We start from the raw sequence: 18,268 nt of genomic DNA on the forward strand, positions 1-18,268 counted from the left end.
ATCACAGCAGCTGTCTGTGGGTGAAATATATTTGTTACATTCGACAACAGCCAGATTGCAAAAAGAACAGACAACCGAGTCAGCGCATCTCCAAAACTGCTGCTCTTGTGGGCTGTTATTGGTCTGCAGGGTTTACATCTGTCAAGCAGTTCAAGGAAGAAACGGTGGGTCACCGATGCACACAGAGACCAAAGGCTGGCCTGTGCAGTAAAACAAATGAGCTCGAAGTCAGTGCTCCAAACACAACACATTACTGTTTCCGTGAGGCTGTATGGTCACAGACCAGTCTGGGTTTCCATGTCAACCTCTGCCCACCAACAGTGGGCATCTGAACATTTGAATCAGTCCAGAAAGGAAAGCAAGAAGGTGGTCTGGTTTGATTGTGACGAATTAGGTTTTATTTGACATCATGTGAGCGGCTGGATGCATGTGCACCGCTTACCCGGGAACACAGGATGCATGGGAAGGAAAACTCGCCTGCAGAGGCAATACAGAGGCTCGTTCTGCTGGGAAAAGCTTGAGTTATGTATCACACTTACCATACTTGCAAACCACCTACCTAAGCATTGTTGTGGGCCATTTAAACAATATTCCCTGATGGCTGGGGCCACTTTTAGCTGAATAAAAGATCCTGATACAGAATAAAAATATCTCAACAACGGGTTTGAGGTGTTGACTTTACCTCCAAATGACCCAGACCTCGATGACATAAAGAATCTGATCGACTTACCCAGGCTCACCTTACAACTTCTACGGCGAAAACTATCTCATGCTAACATCTTGTTGCTGCCGTAGCTCATATCGCCACAGGTTTAGGGAGTGGATGGTTTAACATGTGGAGGCTGTTTAGCAAAACAGGGACCAACACACCACTAGACAGGCGATGTGAAGCTTGAAGGCAAAACTATCAACTTTGAGTTTAGTTTTAACAATCTGGTTTTATTTTTTAAAAATTACAGGGTTTTTTATTTATAAAATGATAAATTATCTTCTGAGATGTTATTTCTTGTTTAATTTCCTAAAAAAAAAAAATCATAAATCTACTCAAATAAATTGCTCAAAGTTGCATGAATGCACATGGCTGTAGTTATAGTTTCTGCTCACTTTTATGAACAATAAAACTACCAGACATTAAACATTCATATACAAAATCAGACCGTTACATTTTCTGCACAAACGTATCAGTCTAGTCCAACCCTGAGGCTTACGAAGCTTTTTCTGTCTAAAACTAATGAACTTGGATGAACAACACCATAAATCTAGTAAAAAAAAAAAACGAAGCACTATATTTCTTTCCAGTAGTGTTTTGTTCTGCCATCTTAAGTGAAGAAACTGTAGCTCCAGCATGAGCTAAATTATCCCAGGATAATTTAGTTTATTAATGACACAAATGCTTATATCAGCAAGATGCTGTTCGTCAAAATATAATACAATAGAATAACTTTGCACTAAAATAGTTTGGTTATTAAACAAGCCTCCCTGCTGTCAGGAACCATCACTTAGTCAACATATTTAGAGGATTATGGAGCAAAATCGCTTGACAATTATAACAATATACCATAATGCCTTCACTTGTGGAAGGTTTCTCCCATTAAATGCAACATTTTTAGCTCTCCATTCATGAGGTGCAGCTCCTGGGTGTATGATGTTTTCTATATGCTGCTGGGTTAGTGAGAGCAAACGTGTGAGCTTTGCAGTCTCCAAAATCCATCTGCAAATGAGCGCTCTCTATTAGTTTGCAGAAAATAACATATTTTGCTATGCTTGACCATCCTAAAAAGTTTTTAGAAGAGAGCTCATTCAGTGTGGCTATAAATAAAATTGGCAAATTGGCAGAAAACCTCAACAGTGCTTTTTAAAGTTGCTTCTGTTACCATCAGTTATATACCAAATTACATGTTTTTGTATTTTTTAAAGTATTTTAAGTGGCATTAAAAAGAGAAAAACAATCAAAAGTAAACTATTAAAAAACAACCACAATAACTGAACATTTCATGATTCATCTTAAAATGAAATTGGTTTATGATGCTTCATTATTCTACCTATTTGAATATTTGAAGGCAAAAAGGGGCAATTAATGGGTTTTTACATCTGGCGTGGTGCCAGATACAAATGCATAGCCCCGCCCCCAGACCAATTTTCGAAAACGTCCCCCAAAAGTGGGCGGAGCCTAGATTCATGGAGGAGGGTGGTCAAGTGTTGGATGAGCAGAAGGGATTAAGCTGTTGTCAACTTAATGACCTTATCTATTTAGTAACTTTCAGACAAATCTAGGAAGGAGTAAAAAACTAAATTAAGTGACTTTCTTCTGTGTTGTGGAAGATTTCGTATTATTGAACACATGAAACATGAATTTTGACAGCATATCAGCTAAAAAGATCTTTATTTATGTTTGTATTTTGATATACAATAACTATTAATGGCTTAAAACAAACAGGACATAAACAACCACAGACACGAATGGACAGATTATTTACTTTTTATAGTAAATTTATAGATTATGTTTTTTGTCTTCAGGATTAGCACAAAATTGTAATGCACACCATTTTATTTTTGTAGTATATCTAAGTTTGTTTTTCTTTACATTCTGTGTTGCAGCACTGCCCTCTGTTCAACACACACTCCTCTCACAGGAGACTAATAAAAACATGTTGATGTGACTTTGACTCAACATAAGCTGGCAATATGATACCCCAGGAAAATTACATCATTATGAATAAAAGATGTAAATATCCAATATTAACTTAAAGCAGAGTGTGATGGGTAGCTCTTCTCTTCTAATGATTACAAAATAACATACATACATTCAGCAGCTTCACTTTTTCCTGCATCTCTCAATAAGGATTGCCTCTTGGATTTCTTTTGTTGTTATTTAAAGGTTTTATAATAACTGGAGGCCTTTACTGAACAGTATACTGAACAGAACGAGAATTAGACAATACGCATCAAACGGGCCGAAGCTTTAAACCCAAAGGAACCTCATCATGGTGCCCCTGCTTTAAAATTTTTCCTGGTTTTGCCTGCCTGTAGTGTGAAAACTGTCCCTGATTCCTCCCCATTCCCCAATGAGTGTCATGTAAAAAAAAACAAAAAACAAATTCCTGGCACACCCTTGGAAAATTACTCATGCCAACCATGGAGCAAATAAAGTAATTGCCACTCATTCTACACCTTATGGCTCTGAGTCATAATGCAATCATCATTCAGCTCTGACTATTCTCCAGTCAGCATTAAACCCTTGCATAACATACAGTAGTAGTAGTAGCCGTGCACGCTCACGATAACCTTTATCTCCCTGTGATTAAATCTCCCCGTTCAGTTCTGAGTGTGTAAAGCTGGATGCTCTGGTGAGCTGCTTCAAAGCCCTCACTGACTGCACTTTGACACTTTGTAAAATTCAGACAGTTATTTAAGATTAAAATCATCTCCCACAGAGCCTCGCATATGCCTATTGTCGGATAAGAGCTTATTATCTAGTGATGAAAGTGTTCTGACATTTTCCGGTGTTTAAAATTGTCCTTAAATTGGATAATTATTTGCACAGTTTTACGTTTCATGTTTAGATGTTTGCATATCGGCTGTTTCATGCCTAAAATGTTCAAACTCACCTGCTGGGACAGATGTAGCACCTACGTTTCTGCACAGCAGGTGAGCGAAAGCAGCTTTCGTCCGTAGCAAGTAGAGGGAAAAATCTGCAAATACCATGAGGGACAAAACAGAAGCAGAAGCTACAAAGAAAACACTATGTTTGTGGCAAATGCTAACTGTGACAGGGGATTTTCTGAGGATACAGATTTATTTCCTGGTTCAGAACATTTGCACATCCACAGTAAAAGAAAAAAAAGTCTTTCAAGGGGGAAACAGCAAGAATGTTCTGTTATTGCACTCAAATAAAAGCAGAACCATGGAAAAAAAGCAAACTTCTCATGGTTTAAGACTTTTATTTTCCAGCAGTCCAAGGCAGAGAGTGCACCAGCTGGAGACGCTTTTATCCAGACTGACTGGCTGTCTTGTTTGCATCAGTGAGAGATGAACCCGTAGAAGCTTTTTCGCTGCATTGCTGAAAATAGATACCAAAAGCAAAACAACAATATGCCAGAACATATCTCTGAAAATGATACAAGACTACAAAGCAACAGTCACTCTCTTGGTGGCCCAATGGATCACAGTTTCAGACAGATGCTCTCTTGGACTAAAGCTGAATGTCAAGATGACAAAAATTCAGTTCTACAGATGCTTGTGAACTTCTGTAGCTGCAGCGACTTGTATAAATATTGATATCCCTTTGAACTAAAATGTTTTTTTCTGGGATTTCATTTGACAACCAAACATAAATATGTGGATAATTCTGAAGTGAAAGGAAAATGATGATCACAATTTTCATAAAAAATCTATTCGATCCCCCTTGATCTTACTTTGAAATTGAACCAATTCAATTCAAAAGTTCCCTGAATAAACTTTTGTTATTTTACTCAGAAAAGGTGTGTGGATGCATAATTGAACTCTGATAAAACCCAAACTTCTGTTTGGTCGAAGTGAACTCTGGTGCGGTTCGAATGTGTATGTGAACGCCAAGCTGACCAAAGATTCCTCCAAAAGCAGGAAGCAGACTACAACGCATGGCATCCTGGGTAAATGCCAGTAAAACAAATGTGAACGTCTAGGACTAGGAGAAATAGCTTGAGGTCATTTGCCAAAGACCAAAGAGAAATCTAACTGCTTTCACACTGCAGTGTGAAAGCAAACCGCACCAACTGAATATGCAACAAATGTTGCAAAGTGCAGCTGTTCTGTGGTGGCCTTAAAACTTAGAGAACATTGTGAATAAGAAGCATCATGAAGTCGCACCAGTCAGGTCAGGGATGAAGTTTTAGATAAGTTATAGAACAATATCCCAAGATTTGAACATTACAGAGCAATGTTTAATCCCTCACCTGAAACTGAACAGAGTGACACGACTGCAAACCTACTAAAACATGACCATCTGCCTAAACAAACAGGCTGATAAAGGAAAACATTACACTTAGAAGAAGCCAAGAGAACCACAGATCAGGTGGGACAATTTTTAAAAATATAACAAGGCAAAGCACCATACCTGTGCTGGTTTGGTGGGAACATCATGCTGTGGAAATGTTTTTCTTCAGCAGGAGACAAAATTCTAAGAGTAAAATCAGTAAAACCCAGCAGAACATCTGTGTTTTGGAGCACCCCATAACCTTTCAGCAGGACAACAATCCCAAACATTCAACCAGAGTTACAATAGAGCAACTTAGAGGTACATTCATGTGTAAGAATGACCCAGAGTCCACATCTAAATCCAGAAAAAAACATTCAATCTGACTGAGCTTAAGCTCTTTTGACAAGAATAGTGGGGAAAAATTCATACTCCAGGATAAAACAGGTTAAGACATCCTTCAAAAGACCTGCAGCTGCAACAAAAGGTGGTTCTGTGTCTCTCAGGGGGGTTGAAACTGAATGGACAAAACACTTTTCAGAGTTTTATTTGTTAAAAAAAACATTTACTTCACTTCATTCTTGTGCACAATGCTGTGTCTGTCTAAAATCCTAATAAGTTTGGGGTGTTAATGTGACAAACTCTGGTGGTGGCCAAAGGTTATGAATACTTTTGCAAGGATTAGATTTCTCTTTAGCATTAAGTTCTGAGCAATTTAAAGATGCTTTCTGTGCTCCAACATGGCTGAAATGAAGTCCATTAAGCGTGTAATGACGCTGCGTCCCCTGTGGATCGCCTCCGTTTTCTTCCAGCTGTATCTGGGCGTGGTGCTGGCTGCCGTGGTGATCATCACCGGGTGCTTCTCCTACTTCCAAGAGGCCAAGAGCTCTCGCATCATGGACTCGTTCAAGAAAATGGTGCCACAGGTACGGTGATGCATTAGGTGGCTGGTGTAGTCTCACAGCTTTCTGAATCAATAAGCTATCCCTCAAGTAGGGCTTACACACTCACTTGAGTGGAAACCTAATAAGCTTGCACAAAGGAAAATAAATGTTTGAGCCAACTCTGGATTGTGAGTGTGTTTGCATAAAAACTCCCCTCTCGTTATCCACCTCCAGCTCTTCGATTGCCTAATTCTTTAATCTATTTATGCTCTTTTTCCTCCCTTTCCTTTGCCTCTTTCCCTTACCTATCTTTTCCGTCTTCCCCCTTTTCTTCCATATCAGCTTTTAATATACTACTACCCCCTCTGGCAGCTCTTTTTTTAACATCTCTCTCCTCATCTTACTAAATCCTCTCTCTGTGCGAGATTCCCTGTGTCCTCCTGACAGTTTTTCTTCGTCTTTATCTTCATGCCAGCAAGCGATGGTTATTCGCGAGGGTGAGAAGTTGCAGATCAACGCAGAACTTGTTGTCTTGGGAGACCTGGTGGAGGTTAAAGGTGGAGACCGGGTTCCTGCTGACCTTCGGGTGATTTCGTCTAGCGGATGTAAGGTATTGGAACGAAGGTCAGGTCTCACAGGTAGTCCTAGTGGTGCGATAGTGACATTACACTTAAACTGGGTCTGTTGTTTAAGGTTTAATTTGAGAAACTTCAAGGTTTGACGGTTTAAGTTCAGTTTATGTTTCAACATATTTAGTGAGGGAGCAGTTTGACAATCTCATAGTTTGATAACCTTGAGTATAAGGATAATACAACCCAAATCCGCTTTGTTTTAATCTACATGTGATCTATTTCTGACTTTATCAAGGCAGTCTGAACGCTCTAATCTCAATCTCTTCTATTTTACCTGACTTTTATTTCATTGATAAGAGAAATGTCATAATTCTGCAGAAGCCAGATGTGGAAAATCAGGACTTAAACAAGTGGATAAAAATTATGATTATGAACTAAAGCTTTATATCAAAGTCAGACATTTCCAGCTCTGACTAGCAAACAAACGTCTCTACAGAAGTTGCAGTCAATGCTCCACCAAAAGCCGTTGCTTTTATTTGTTAGTTCTTTTCATTAGCTTTCTTCATCTTATTATCATTTAACAACACTGTTGGCTCCCGTTGCTGGATAAGATTTAAAATCAACTCACAAACGGTTCCATCATAAACAGAGCTGCTCTGTGACGTCAACGTTCTTCTTCCTCACATTCAGGTCGCGTTGGGGTTGTAAACTGTTCACACTGAAGCCTCGTTGTGGTTGGGTTTAATTAGCAGGAAGAACGACCACACACACAAAACATCAATTTCAACAAAAAATTGGAATTGGACATAAAATTTTATAATAAGCGATATGGACTTATAAGCAGAAATTTCACCTTTTCAGATGGCCTTTACCATGACAACTTAGCTGAAGTAATCTATCTGACCCCGCGGACGATGCTTTGTTCTGCTAGTTTACAAATCAATAAGCTTTTGAAATGATTGCATCCTTGTTTTTTCTCTCCTTAATATATACATGCTGGCAACCTTGAGCACAAATTACCTTTGGGCAGTGATGTATGTTATCTGGTGTTTTAAAAGCCTTCCTACTGAGCACTTGAGAAAAAAAAGGTATAAAAGAAATAATATAATGTATTTTTGCTCGGATTTAATAATTTGCCAAAAGCACAGTGATTGTGGCCTAATGATGATACAAAAGGAAACGTATTTGGGTCAAGCATTGACTCAAAAGACCCTGGCATGGACAAAAGATCATAAAGAAACATAAAGAATAAAGGATTTTAAAATCTAGATGGTTTATCCAATTAGCTCTTCACCTGAAGTGAAGTCAGACATTTTCCAAATATTATTCTTTGAAGATATTTAAGGAAACCATGTGGAATTTCAGTTATAAGCTCAGAGTAACTAATTAGGAAGGGAAAAATGTGTCACATTAGTTATGCAAGAGTTTAAAGCATTATGATTTGGTACAGTTTACTCTAAAGGATAATTGATTTCTTCCATTCAATTCAATTCAAAACTACTGTACTTGTCATAGTCGTGGGCTGGAAAGATCTCCAGTAGCTGACAGTCTTACAACACATCTGAAGAGGCCTCTGACTGAAGACTGTATGATAGTGTCAGGACTGTCATGACATGCTAACAGCTCAATTTATGGCCAGCAGAATTGACATTTCACAATAACAGTCCCTGGATGACACCTAATCCACCTCATTTGCTTTTACTGCTCTTCTTTAAACCTTTGTTGGGTCATTTGATTAGAAAACTGAGAGCCGTTTGAGTCGGGGTTATGATCCCGGCTCATTGTGATTGGTGGAAAAGATGGTTGAACTTCATTCCCTCTCTGCTCTTTGTTTTTTTTTTGTACCCTTGCAGGTTTTTGGTACCTGACATGTGTCTGTTTTTGCCTTCTTTTGGGTCGTTTCATACTGACTTTGACAACCAAAGACATTGTTCTGATTCACTCTTTTATTAATCAAAGAGAAGAGTAAAACAGAAACATGATGTATGAAATTAAAAAAAAAAAAAAAAATGTATGGTTGAATATATTTTTTAAATCTGATCTTTTTCTCAGTAATTCATCAAAAATATTTCACACACTTCTAGCCAAATGTTATTGCATGGGTAAAAATGGTACTAACAGGTACAACATAGAAGTAGCTATGAAAGAAATAGCAATGCATCACCAGCTATTTCTTTCAAATAGTGGCAACTTAAACATTTATGACTTTTTAGCTACATTTTATTTACCTTTAAGAAAAAAATCTTTAAAATATGTCAGGAATGAAAAAGGCTTCAGTTCAGTATCCTAAGTTATTTCAAGACAAAAGAAATGTAAATAACTTTACAAAGTTAGTTCACAAACTAAAGTCGTGGCATTATTACTTTGTCTTGTTACCATGGAGACGTTTTCTATATTTTTGCTTTGCATTTGTGAACAGTTTTAACAAGAAAAAGATACAACATAAACTTTTTCGCAAACTGATTTTGACACTTCCTCAGCATCTTTACTGCAAATGATTCCCACGCTCTGCTGGCAATATTAGTAGTTTTATTAGTTTCTCTCATATTTGATCATAAACCAAAAGTCTGGTTGTAAATCCAGTAACATGAAAATTATAGGAGTCAAAGATTTTATGATGATCTGCTGAAACACTGTCATTAGATTATTGTTATTAACATACCAATGCTCTGTTTTATTGCTTTTGGGTAACTGGGATTGGAACGTCACTGCTTAAGTGTTTTATAATGAAATATTTGAGCCTTTTTCAATTGTTTTGTCAAAAATATTCATTTTTCTTTTCAACTGGAGATTTCTTAAGTAGGTCTTCTAACTTTTACCCCATTGATGATCTATAGTTTTACAGACAGACCAGTTTTTTTAAATTCTCATTATTCCAAAGCTACTTTTAAGTCTGAAGTTCTGATCTTTTTATTAGCAAAACTGGGTCAAATCCAAAGGACAAAATCCACTCTCATCTGTGAGGCACTTTTGAGTTTCTCTTTAGAAATATCACAATAAAAATGTTCCTTTACTCTAATATTTTTTTCTTTGTAATGTTTTTTTTTTTATATCAATCAGTATATTGATCTACGACCTTCTGTTTGACCTGAATATAAATAGGATATAATTTAGGGGTTTATATCTCTTAGTTGCCCCTTAAACATGGATGAAACGTCAAAACATAACAGAGCAGATGTGTGTTCAAAAAACAAAAATTGTTTCCTTATTAAATTGGCAGTTTAGAAGTGGTCAGTAATAATAACTGCAACTATGGTACCAAAAATATAATCTGGGATTGGACCCAGTTTATCTAGACAGCACACAGGAAGGGGAAGAGATAAAAGAAGGTGGGGGAAAAAAATAAATTTGCGTAACTTCAATACAATTTCATAAAATGTTTCCATATAGATATTTACCTATAACTAGAGAAGATGATGAACGGTGTATTACTGATCAAAATTTTAATATTAAATTGCATTTAATTGCTAAACTTTCTTCAGATCTGAAATTGAGTTGACTAAAAGTCAGAGATTTAAAAAACTATCTCTTCTCATTGTCTTTCCAGTAATTCTCTCCACCTTTATCTCGTTTGAGTACGTCTGTGTCACTGGATAACATTTCTCCATCTTTCCTCTTTTTTCCTGTAAAGGTGGACAACTCGTCTCTGACGGGAGAATCTGAACCTCAGACTCGCTCCTCTGAGTTAACGCATGAAAATCCTCTGGAGACCCGAAACATCTGTTTCTTTTCCACCAACTGTGTCGAGGGTCAGTAGGCCAAATCCAACCAAGATTGCCTCTTATCTCCTCAGGAAGCCCGTCTTCAAACCATTTGGTGCAAAACATCATTATGACTCTATCCAACGTGTTTCAGTGCAATAATGATATAGGCCACCATCCCTCCATGTGTGCATGGAGGAATGCACACATGGATTCCTCACATGCATTCTTTACTAAATATCAGTGAAGAATCTGATATTTATTGCAAAAAGTTTGGCAGTGAGGCTTATACTGTATTTAAAATTAACTGGTTAGGTTTACCAGATCCCTCTAAATTTTTCCCATTCATCTCTGCAGCAGATGTGCTGCAGAGATGAAACGATGTGGCATATTGAAAGTTTTCTCTGAAATACTTTGACATTAATAGATATGAAAATGTTTTGGTCAGAACAGAAAGATGTTCTTCACTTTGTGCTTTAAGAACAATGTAATTGTGAGACATGTATAATTTTAAAATCCCTCAAAAAAGTCCAGTCTGGTTGGATACCATCACTCACACTGTAACTTCACTTTTCATAAACATTAAGGATAAATCAGCCTAGCATGCTGACTGCCTAACATCAGCCGCCAGAGCATCACTCTGTTCAAACGTTAAAATGTCAGTAATCAACACATAATTTAATGTTTAGCAGTCTTGTCAATTTACATTAATTATTTAATGAAAACAGATAAATAGATGATCTCAGAAGGTGATTGCTGCAGATAAATAGTGAAGAATGAGTTATTTTCCTGGATTATTCATTTTCTGCTGCAGTCATGTTTAGTGTATAGTTTTTATTCAAAACCAATAGTCAAGAAGGGAGGACTAAGTTAAGTTATTATTTTGCTTTATGGTGCAATTACTGTGAATTCTTGAATGAATATGGAGTTAATTGAAGCTTTTTAAATGATTTTAAATATGCTCTAACTGTAATTGTTGGCTTGTTAAAACTTGACAACAGAAAAAGGAACTAATCAATTTCCGATGCTGATTTCGCCCTTTCATCTTTCTGTACCTCTGTGGTTTCAGACGTTTTGTACCGCCCACAGAAACATTGCATCAGGATAATCAATGAAAGCCCTTCAGCTGTCAGTGATTATAATGCCGTGGTGGATAGGTACAAGCTGGCTGGATGGATGCTTTCCTCAAACACTAAGTTCAGCATCTGTTTAGTCGGCCAGTCATCATTCTCCAGCAGGAACCTATAATTCACCTCCATCTATCAGAGCTCTGCATTCAGCCATCATCTACAGCATCAGGCCTCCTTCACCTTCACAATATACATTATTTACCTTCTGTCATGACTTCCTCACTATGAACACTCATTATTCCCTTTTCATGTTCCTCACAGAGACGGTTCAGATCAGGCCACCTGTCTGAAAGCTGCTACTGACACTTTGTGCTCTACCATGAGTTTACTTTAGAGAGCTGCCATTACAAAGAAAAATATGTTAAGAATATTTAGTTTCTTTGCGGCTTCCAATTGAAATACAGATTTGACCAATTATTTCAGGCTTCCCTCTTTATTTTGATGTGAAGTTATAGATTACTTTGTCAGGAAGTTTTATTTATCCAACTTTTAGTGTAAAACTAACTCAGAGCTTCTGCCTCCCATCAGGCACCGCTCGTGGCATCGTGATAGCCACTGGTGACCGGACTGTGATGGGCCGCATCGCCACCCTGGCGTCTGAACTGGAGGTGCGCCAGACGCCCATCAGCATCGAAATCGAACATTTCATCCACCTCATCACCGGTGTGGCCGTCTTCCTGGGCGTGAGCTTCTTCATCCTGTCGCTCATCCTGGGCTACACCTGGCTGGAGGCCGTCATCTTCCTCATCGGCATCATAGTGGCCAACGTGCCTGAAGGCCTGCTGGCCACAGTCACGGTGAGGAGGGCAGAAGGTTCGCTTTATTCGCTTTAATGGGAGTGGAGAAGTTTTCTGATTAGAGGAGTTTCTTCTGAACAAACACATTTTATTCTAGAACAGAGGTGACCCAACCTTTTGCCCGGGAGGCCAAAACTGGCAAAACTTTTCACCGGCTAAACAACACATTAAATAATAAAAAATCTTTATATCAGAAAAAAAACAACAAATTCCATATTTTTTGGGTCATCAATTGTTTTCTTGTTTTCTTGTTGGCCAAAGTTTTACCATTTTTGACATGTGGTCTGGGACCAAACAGAATCATTTCAAGGGCCAGAAATGGCCCCCAATCCGCACTTAGAAAACCACTGTTCTACACTGCAAAAACACAAAATCTCACCAAGTATTTTTGTCTAGTTTTTAGTGCAAATATCTTAGTATACTTGAAATAAGACCAAAAAAAAGTAACTTTTCAGCAAGATATAGTCAAATGTTTTAAGTAAATAATTCTTGAATATAGATTAAAAACATAAAAAAAACCCTTATAAACACTTATAACAAGTGCTTATAACAAGACATTTTTCCTGTTTTAAGTAAAAAAAAATCTCAGTGGAACGTTTAGCGTTTGCATCTACATCCAAGCATTATTAACTTAAAACAAACTTATTAAACTAGCTGAAAAGTTACACTTAAATATACTTGAATATACTTAATTCAAATGTACTAAAATATTTACACTAAAAAGACAAAAATTATTGGTGATATTTTGTAATGTTCCATTTAGTTCAGATTAAAGTATCTGCTGTCAAAAATATGCTTTGGGTTTACATTAATCATATAACTGAATTAAATATTTCTGACCTTTTCATCAGATATTTTAACAGTTTTTTTTTCAGGGTGGAGAGATTTCATGATAATCAAACATTTACAGTAAAAATGTGAATTTATGCCTTTCTTATTGTTTGGCAAAATGTCCATTAGTGTGTTGCATTTTAACAAAAAATATTTTTAGATGCCTTCTAAAGCATATGGCATAAATCTAATTGAATACTTCACTGCTCTTCTTGTTAATGTTGCAAAAAATCCCATGCATCAGTTTGCTTAATACACACATTTTTTAAAAGGGTTAAATTTGAAGTTAAACTGGGTTTGATGTGCACATTTTGGGTGAGGTTCTCAGTGGAAGATGCTGCCACCACCATGTTAGACAATTTTTAGTTTTGAAAACCTCATTCTGGCTCTTTTAATCATTCTTTGTCTTATCTTTTCCCTAAATAGGTTATTTATTGTCCGACATGCAGCCAGATATACATTTTCAGTTGAGTTTGTTGGTGTCGCTTTTCCAGCTGCAGGTTTGAGCGTTTGTGGTTCTTGGGTTGTTCTTGAACATCTTAACCCAGTTTCACTTCAGCTCATGTGGCAACCTGGTCCAGATAGCTGAAACATGGACACGTTTTTTTTTTTTTTGTTTTGTTTCTAGAGCAAAGTGATGCCAAACAAACAAATACCAAAACTGGTCGTGGATAAAATGCAGTAGGGTAATAATGTCAATCTTCTGGAATGACCTTCCCAAAGCTCCGCATTAAAAATTAATGCTAAAAAGCTGGGCCCATGCCAGGAAACAAGCCATTTTAAATAAACCAATTAAAATGAACTTCTGCCAAGATGAGTGGTCAAATCTCCAGACAGAATCATGTCAGAAGCTTGTTGATGGATACTTAAAGAAATCAGTAGTTAAGTTGTTCACTTCTCATGGGAGATCTACCCAAATATCAATGAGTGTATGTACATTCATTCATCTCCCTTCTTGATTTCCTATTTTTAAGCTATTGAAAGAAACTCAATATTAGGTTTTCAAAGAAATAATGATAGTATAAACCCTCTGAGACAAATCTGGCTGTTTTGCCACAAGCCTTTTACTTTAGTTATATTTTCTAAGAAGAACCAAAAAGATGCAAGAAAAAAATTAGTACATAAAAGTTGAACTTTATGGTAGATTAAATGTGATGTTTGATTTATTTTTGTGAACTCAACCGAATAGTTTTTGGTTACACACAGTATGATTAGCATTTAAAGCTGTTTGTCAGATTACTTTGCTATTTGGAGCAAAGCAATTCAAACTACGCTGAATGAAGTCTGGTGACTCATTTTCTCTCTCTGTGTGTCAGTGCAGTCAGTTGATGTCTAAAAATAAAAGACATATTGGCTGTCGGGGAAATAACTTCCTTTTCAGAGCTACAGTTACTGTTTGAACATGGAGAAATGATAATAAAAAGAAAAGTTAATGTATGGAAAATTGTTGTAGATTTGGAGATCGTCATCTGTCCAATGTTCTTACATCCTTTCCTCCACACAGATGTTGCTCTTGCTTTCAACCAAAGACCGCTTGTTATTCAGTATTAGCTGATGATGTTCAGCCTGGCAAGATAAACTATGTTTCTGATGCTTATCTTGCTTCTTGCCTACACACCTTCATATTTGTATGCAGATTGGATGCAAATTTATATGCAGACATATTTATATGCAGATACGTTTATACTGAGATTAGAGGTACGGTGACAAGCTGCAAAAAGCTCCCTGTTTTCTGTCAGATTACGTCACATTTTGCAGAACCCCTCGGCAATCCAGTGCAGAGTGAAAAAAGTGTTTAGTGTCAGCTTAAGTCAGATGAGTTACAACACATCCTGTCTTTGATTTTCATTATCCAGCATGTCAGGTTCATTCTATGGAAAGGTTTAGCTCAAGATGAAACCTCTTACCTGAGTCTGACTTTGGTTTAGCCAGTGTAAATCATACAGTTTAAACCCAATGCAATCATGGTTTAAAACAAACAAACAAAAAAAGCACCCACCATTAATTATTTCATTTTGTTGTGGAAATTCGGGGATCTCTACCAGGTGCTAAAATGATTTAAATCTGATCTCCACACTCACCACAGATTTCACCACATCGTTATTTATTAAAGTAAGTGGGATAAAGAATTTAAACATGTAAAAGTACACTCTCAAAAGTCAAAAGCCTCAGAGAAAGGAAGTGTTAAATACAAGTGTATGTATTTACCAAAACTGTCAGTGCTTTAAATAGCTAAACTTACCCTAATCATCATGTTTACTGAGCAGTAGTGCCAAAAGAAAATAGAAAACAATGAGGTAAAGATTACTTTTAGTTGTTAGATAGTAGAGAATTATTGTTAGTAATTTTTTTGTAGCTTCATGAACTTGTAAAATTAGGGTTTGAGCTTTGGTCTCGCCCACAGGAACAGCTGTGTCTGACAGGGAGCTGCAGCATCCAAAAAAATCAGCCCTCTATCTAACCAGCCTCATAAATGGGGAAAGATAGTTAACATGATAAGGAATACCCAGTTTCATTTATGGACTCAATAATATGCATGATTAATATCAATTATAGAGCTTTACAAGCACAGAAGTGGGTAGTAACCACTTACTTTTACTGGAGTAATAATATGTTGAATTAGTATTATGCTACCAGTGCACAAAAGTAGGCAGTGATTTACAGTGTAAATCCAGGCCATGCAAGTTTTAGCCGATATCTCTGATACTTATCTCTAAAACTGGCCTTGATTGGCCTGGTTTGACTCTTGGAACTGGTGTAGGGTATTTCCAGTTGTACATTTCTGTTGCTAAGCAGTCCCATGCGCTGCCATTTGATCTGCTAGAAACATTAAAACACAAACTTTTTTGGAGGTAACATCACTTCCACAGTCCTGATATTGTGTTTTTGGTTCATTAGTTCAGTTTGCAAAACATGGAAATAGAACTAAGCCATCATTATTCATAGTTGTTGATTACACCTGAGGCTTTCCTGGCAGTAAGTTACGATGGATCCTAAAGCGTCTCTGAAGTGATTCATAATGAAAAGTTGAAACATTTTCACTGTTGAAATGTAGTTTTCCTTTGACAATAAGGAGGATGAGCTGAGACTGATGGTAATGTCGTTTGAAATGCCATCAATCGACATTTCACTGGTCACAGGAAATGAATTAACTTTGAGCGACTGGTTTCTTTTAGCATCCTTCTCTTTAAACGCACTAATTATAAATTTAAATCTGCATCTCTTATATATTTGGTGGAATGCTGCCATCAGTTTGAGTTCGTTTGTGTTGAAGAATCTATTGGAGCTCATGGTGTGTGTGTTCATCCAGTCTTTTTATCCTGTATGTGACTCTTAACTGGCTGTTTACCAATCAAACACACACCCACACACACACTCTCATTCTCTTACCAGGCACCTTCACCACGCATGGTTTCACAAGCACAAGCGCTTGAATGCACCACTGCGTTCGTATGCTCTCTGCGCTCGTCGACTAATAATCAACCGTCCTCCAATCTCCTCCTCTTCCTCCCAGGTGTGCCTGACGCTCACTGCCAAGCGAATGGCCAAGAAGAACTGCTTGGTGAAGAACCTGGAGGCCGTAGAGACTCTCGGCTCCACCTCCACCATCTGCTCCGACAAGACGGGCACGCTGACCCAGAACCGCATGACCGTGGCCCACATGTGGTTTGACGATGAGATCCACGAGGCGGACACCACCGAGGACCAGAGTGGTAAGACGGAAACGAGTTCAAACAGGAGAGGAGTAAGAGAGATCTGGAAAAATGACATCGACATTTTTCTCAGTAAATGTTTCCAAGTGAGCAACACAAAAAGATCAGCAAGTTGGAAATTAGTCTACAAATTACACGTTTACTCAAATCTAGCAGCTTTATTTAGTTTCTCTGAAGCCAAAATGTTTTCTTGGATCAAAGGCCCACCCTGTTTTCATCTACAAATTCTTGAAAGAAATTTCCGAATCTTTTTCTCCACTCATCCTTTCTTTAATTGTATGAAGTTTGCCAGTATAATAACCATAGAAAATATCTCACACCTTGACGTTCCCACTCCCAAACTTCACTGAGGCTGTTATATTTTTGGAGTGATCAGTGTTGTAATTTGTCTCAGTTCAGTAGAAGTGAACTCTGGTGCAGTTTGAATGGGTATGTGGATGCCAAGTGTGGAGACCACACCAAAAGCAGGAAATAGACTACAGTGCAAGGCATTCTGGGTAGATACAACCAAAGCAAACACTGAAGTCTACCTTTAGCTGGAGAAATGGCTTGTGGTCTTTTATCCTACAACTCCTTAAATCTGATGATGATCCATTTTTGTTTACATTTTACAAAGAAGGAAGTAGTGCTCATGTCTTCTTCAGAGATTTTTATGTTGTTTCATTCAGTGGTTTTTTGGTGCAGCGCCCCCACATGGAAGGGAGTGGACAGGGTTTCCTAGGAGTTTGCATTGTTTGACACATTGCAGTGTGAAAGCAAACTCCAGCAGCTGAAAATGGATCAAATGTTGCTGTTTTGGTTCCCAATCGAACCGAGTCTACCGAACTATCAGGTATGAAAACACCCGAACATGCATTTTCTTCAACAGTGGAGTCTTGTGCAGTGAGTCTGAAAGCAGAAATTTCAGTTTTTTGAGCTATTTGTTCTTTTCATGGATAATGTGTTCCTGCAAATTCAGTCTCTGAGGAATCCCTTGTTACTGGTCCGTAGCACTTGATCAGATTTTTAAATGTTTATTTTAACTTCATGAGATTCAACTCCAGTTGATGGTGAAATTTTCTTAATTTCTACTCACTGGATTATTGGATTATGATCTTAACTGTGTTGAAAAAGGTTACCTTGTCACTCAGTAACGTTTTTAAAGGTCATCAATTAGGAGTGAAACTAGTGAGACTGATAGGCTGATAAATATTCTGACATATTTTCGCTGGTTTCTGAAATGTTCATGCCTTGTTGGACCTCTTTTGCATCATTCTATTTATTTATTTAGATTTCTTGAAATGTATCCAAAATCTGCTGTCAGTTTCATTATTGCAAGCATTTTAGAAACACATTTACAGAGAAAAATGTTGATGTGTTCCACTGTTAGTTCCCCTGCTGCAAATTAAGGAAGTTCAATTTATAGAGTGTGAGGGAATGCAGGATGGAGGAAAGGGACCACCTGCCAAAATTCATCTGGCCAATATTTCCACTGCCAGCAAACATGACCGTTCACTCTGCTGGTTTCATTAATTGAGAAGAAGTGTGCAGTGGGTGGCACAACCCACAGCTCTTCCTCGGCAGGACTGCCGCCGCGCAGCCAATCGGATTCCTGCCTCCTGCCACTGAAGGATATATCAAGCCAAAATTCATCAAGAAGCCTCCAGCATTAACCAAAAGGTTGGGCAGAAAAGGAGCAGGTGTTCC

At 37.7% G+C, this 18,268-nt stretch overlaps 1 protein-coding gene across 1 annotated transcript in view; it reads left to right on the forward strand.

The window, feature by feature from the left end:
* The window catches only part of atp1a2a (ATPase Na+/K+ transporting subunit alpha 2a), a 61,258-nt gene that overhangs the window by 8,436 nt on the left and 34,554 nt on the right, over positions 1-18,268 (forward strand). Inside the window, exons 5-9 of the mRNA XM_008433966.1 lie at positions 5,767-5,880; positions 6,314-6,448; positions 10,042-10,159; positions 11,770-12,038; positions 16,384-16,582. Of these exons, the coding sequence (XP_008432188.1) occupies positions 5,767-5,880; positions 6,314-6,448; positions 10,042-10,159; positions 11,770-12,038; positions 16,384-16,582 (835 nt within the window). The remainder of the gene's footprint in view (positions 1-5,766; positions 5,881-6,313; positions 6,449-10,041; positions 10,160-11,769; positions 12,039-16,383; positions 16,583-18,268) is intronic.

The sequence above is a fragment of the Poecilia reticulata genome, linkage group LG17 (genome assembly GCF_000633615.1).
Source record: "Poecilia reticulata strain Guanapo linkage group LG17, Guppy_female_1.0+MT, whole genome shotgun sequence".
NCBI lineage: Eukaryota > Metazoa > Chordata > Actinopteri > Cyprinodontiformes > Poeciliidae > Poecilia > Poecilia reticulata.